At 36.9% G+C, this 4434-nt stretch overlaps 1 protein-coding gene across 1 annotated transcript in view; it reads left to right on the top strand.

Moving 5' to 3' along the window:
* Positions 1-1375: 1375 nt before the first annotated feature.
* Positions 1376-4434, top strand: part of LOC108228931 (desmoglein-2) — a 16932-nt gene continuing 13873 nt past the window's right edge. Inside the window, exon 1 of the mRNA XM_037974307.1 lies at positions 1376-1633. Within this exon, the coding sequence (XP_037830235.1) occupies positions 1592-1633 (42 nt within the window). The 5' untranslated portion in view covers positions 1376-1591. The remainder of the gene's footprint in view (positions 1634-4434) is intronic.

Raw genomic sequence — 4434 nt, 5'->3', positions numbered from 1 at the left:
GGAAGGGGAGACGCCAAGATGATTATTATTTAATTTGTCACTTAAAATATTCACTTGTTGTTGTGCTAAGTTAAAGTTAGTTTTGCTTTATTTGTTTATAGAATGTTTTAGTTAATTTTGTATTTATTTGTTCTTTTGTTTGGTCAGACCTCCCTCAGGTGGTAGATTTGGGTTACTCCACCCCTATTTAAGCAGCCTTTGTTCTTTGGTTGTGAGGTCAGTTTTGTTTGTGTTCAGTTAGAGTTCAGTTGACCTCAGTTAATTTGGATCCAAATTTGTTACTTATGCTTTGATTTATTCTTGATTTACACCTTTATGCGATGTTGATAAATTTTGAAGAATTAAACTGGAAACCTTTTTCTACTTTGAACAATTTTTTGTCCTTGTTTGAGTTTGGTCCCTCACACACTCCTTTGCTGCCTCCCGATGCAAAAAAAACAAAGGTTGCAGTCCAAGCTTTGTACTCTCCTCATGACCTCCACATTTTTTTCTTATAGCAGCAGCACAATCAGTTTTAGTACTGATGCACATGTCCCAGCTTATTCTGACTAAACTCAAAAAGGAGTCCACAGAGTTGAAAATGTCCTCAATTGTAATGGTAGGAAGCTCTCTTGTGCAGAGAAATTGTTCCTGTAAGTCTCTGTCCCACACGGCTCACTTAAATGAATGAAACTGCTTTGTTTGTTATGTCTGCAGATTCCTTTATTTGTAAAGCAGAATGTCCACTTGCCTTAATACAAACTGTGGTCTGTTGTTTGGTGTTATTCAGCATGTCCAACATCCAAAATCAGCTACTTATATTATCATTTGACAGAGGTAAAGTGTTTAGTTCATCTGCTGAGGATTGAAACTCACCTGGTAAGATTCACAAAGTACCTGTTCTTGCTTCAAGCACAATGGAATACGACACTTCTGTCTTGTCTTCAGGTCTTGAAGTCATCTTCTGAAGTCAACAGATTTATTTTTGAGAGAACAGTGTTTGATTCAGTTTTGATGGCTTCATGCTTTCGTATGCCAACATCTCACTGCATAAAACACACTAAGGCTTTTGTCCTCCTTTGTCCTCAATATAAGAAAATTCATAACTTGAATAATCTGCAATGTGCCTGCATTTTGCTGGTCATTTTGATATATAATTTGTGTGGGTACATTGTTCCATTCAGGCTGCATTAAAGTTGATGGAAGAATAAAAACTATGACACATTTAGAGGTGAATACCAATAAGTGCATGTCATAGGTATGCAATGGATGCGCTGGAAGGCATGGTGTCCTATGCAAATCCTATGCAGGCCCCAGCTAGTGACTACCTAGTTGTAATTATCCAGGCGTGGTTACTTTTTACCACATAAAGATTTTATTACCAGCACAATGGCCCTAAAGGGAAGTCTGTTTTTAGCCAGAGTTCTAGAGAACTGTGACAATTAGAACTGGAGAGACCGGGTTACAATTGTTCATCTCTGTCTATCCAATTTAACACCACTTGTTAGAGTTAATTCCTACTAGTTAAAGCCTGTTTGGTTTCAGACTAACTTCGTTCTCTACTGGGACTTTGTGCTTTCATTTTGTGTGGATACAGAACTTTCTCACAGTCATGGTTCGAGTGTCAAACAGCTTTATTTTGCTTTTTGTTGTGGTGAGTCACAAATGAGTTTTATTTATTTTGAGAAGATTGTTTTCCACTGTTTCAAATGAACTTGTTTATAATTGTTGTTCTGTTAATCATGTTCATTATTCAAAGTTTTTGTTCAGGTCTGTAATGGAATCTCAAATGTACTCCTAAACTTTTAAAATGTTATATTTAAACAGAGAATCAGACAGAAACAGGCTGAAAAATAAGTCTCAAACAGTCACTCTTGGGGAAAAAAAATTAATGCAGGTTATTTTTTTAATATGTTGTAAACAAACATTGTTCTTTTAAATTTTAAAACTGTGCCACATCTTTCTCTGGCTAAGATTCAGGCAGAATAGAGTAGAAATATCAAGATCTCGCTACAGGAACGCAAGATGCCCACAAGTTATTAAGAAGTGGCAATAGAAATCTCTTTATGCTGATCTTCTTGGCATCAACCCAGAGCTCACTTATCGTAGATGATTATTTTTGAGTTAGAATAAATACGGTTTTGTAAATATCTACATATTGTTTATTATTTAAATACATCATGGCATGTCACAGTTTGTGAAATAAAACAGGAACTAATTGATGGGAGTTGAACCGCAGTCTCCCATATGAGATCCCACTTCATTATCCATCACACTCACTAAACATGCACAGAACCCTCATTTTATCATATAAGCAAGCATCTATATATGGAATTATTAAACTTTTGTAAAGCCACCATAAGATAAGTCACTTTTTAGAAGAATAAAGTAGTTACATCATAAAGCATGGAATTTGGAAAAGTATGAAGCTAATTTTGGGGAGAAAAGCTGATTTTATAAGGGTTTTACATTATATTGGAAGTGCACTAAATTGCTGATTTTCTTTATTTCCGTTGATTATTTTTTGCAGTTGCCTATATCTAAATACATGCTTATTTTTTAGTGAATGTTCAATAGGAAGGTATTAAGAAAATGTTCATATTTAAGGCAATTAACTTTTCTTTAAGTACAGTAAAGGCAGTGCATCTTCAAAATGAATAATTCTTACAATATTAACCAAAATAAATGTGATTATGATATTTTGTCATCCTCGTGCAGCCCTACTTTGTAATGTTTGACAGACACCACAATGTTTGTTGTGAATCATGTAAGTAATTAATATATTTTAGCTCTTCAACATGTTCAGGCTGCAGTCCTTTTAGCAGCTCACTACCTGTCAGCTGCTTCAGGAGACCCTCAGGATGTTATTATTTGACATCATACCTTCAAGAACAGAAAACAAGTCATCCTGTGGTTTATTCAAGCAGTTGGTTCTCATTCTTTGGGTGAAGTTAAAACTAATTGCAGAATGTTTTATGTTGTGTTACAGCTCCAGGTTGTTCGTCGTATTTGTCATACTGTTGAAAGATGTTCTGCCCCTCCTTTGCGCAGATAAATTTTAACGCGCCACACACTGTTACTAAACAGGTCTGCAAAATGCTATTTTTTCTAAGAAAGAAAGTCTGCCATTTCAGGTCATAGATCATAAAATGGGATTATAGCTTTCCCCTCAAAGGCCAGAATACCTCAGCATGATACAACATGCTGAGGTACCTCTACATGCTCACTACCAAGATCTTGTCACAGTTTTTGAAAACACAGTGTTCTTTCCACTCCGTGTAGTGTAGTTTACCACTTTATGACATCTTTTAACGTGTCATGAAGCACTGGTACCACTCCTTTGCTGTCTCCTGATGCAAAAAAACAAAGGTTCCAAGTTGCAATCCGAGCTTTGTTTAGTATTCTCCTCATGTTCCCCTTTTTTTTTCTTTTGGCAGCAGCACTATCAGTTGTGGTACTGATGCACATGTCCCACACTTTAATCTTGTCCTTGGGTCTTGAAGTCATCTTCTGAAGTCAACAGGTCTATTTTTGAGAGAACGGTGTTTTGTTTCCAAATGCTGATTCAGTTTTGATGGCTTCATGCTTTCATATGCCAACACCTTACTGCATAAAACACACTAAGGCTTTTTTCCTCCTTTGTCTTCAATATAAGAAAATTCATATCTTGTATAATCTGCAATGTGCCTGCATTTCACCCTACTCAGTTGTAGAATATGTAAACTTCTTCTATGGTCTGAAATGGCAGATGTCAGCTCACATTACAGGGCATTTTTGACACTTACTGTTAAGGAGTGTGAGTAGATGGCACTCTGTTGATTTTTAGTTTCTTAACATTTTTATACCCAGACAAAGGCCTAATACCCACTGAAAATTAGTCTGTGACTCACTTTTGGGTCCTGACCGACTAGTTGAGAATAACTGCTTTAGATATTACATTAAACCTCAGAGACTACATACGAAGTCATTCTGCTCTCTATGACTAGAAACCTTAAATGTGCACATAATAAATATTGTAATTTGTATGTGTGAAAAAACATCAATAATAATAGTAATGTCACCAGGGCCCCAAAATTAGCTCTGGCCCATGGCTCTACACTCTTTTAAGTCTGACCCTGGTTACATTCACCACTCAGAAGGATTTTCTCCAAACACAACATCCCACTACATTTCAAACCCAACAAGACTGTATAATCTGGTCCACCCTAAGAACAAAACACCCAAACCCAAACTGAGCGGAGTTGTGTCTGCAGTTCAGTGCAGCGAAGAATGTTCAGACCTTTATATTGGAGAGACCAAACAACCACTCCACAGACGCATGGCTCAACACAGGAGAGCCACCTCTTCTGGACAGGACTCAGCTGTCCACCTACACCTCAAGGATAAGGGACACTCCTTTGAGGACCAAAATGTTCATATTTTGGACCGAGAAGACAGATGGTTTGAGAGGGGGGT

Source organism: Kryptolebias marmoratus, linkage group LG24 (genome assembly GCF_001649575.2).
Source record: "Kryptolebias marmoratus isolate JLee-2015 linkage group LG24, ASM164957v2, whole genome shotgun sequence".
NCBI classification, from domain to species: Eukaryota; Metazoa; Chordata; class Actinopteri; order Cyprinodontiformes; family Rivulidae; genus Kryptolebias; species Kryptolebias marmoratus.
Note: the sequence above shows the minus strand (reverse complement) of the source record. Positions and strands in the feature narration are given on the sequence as shown.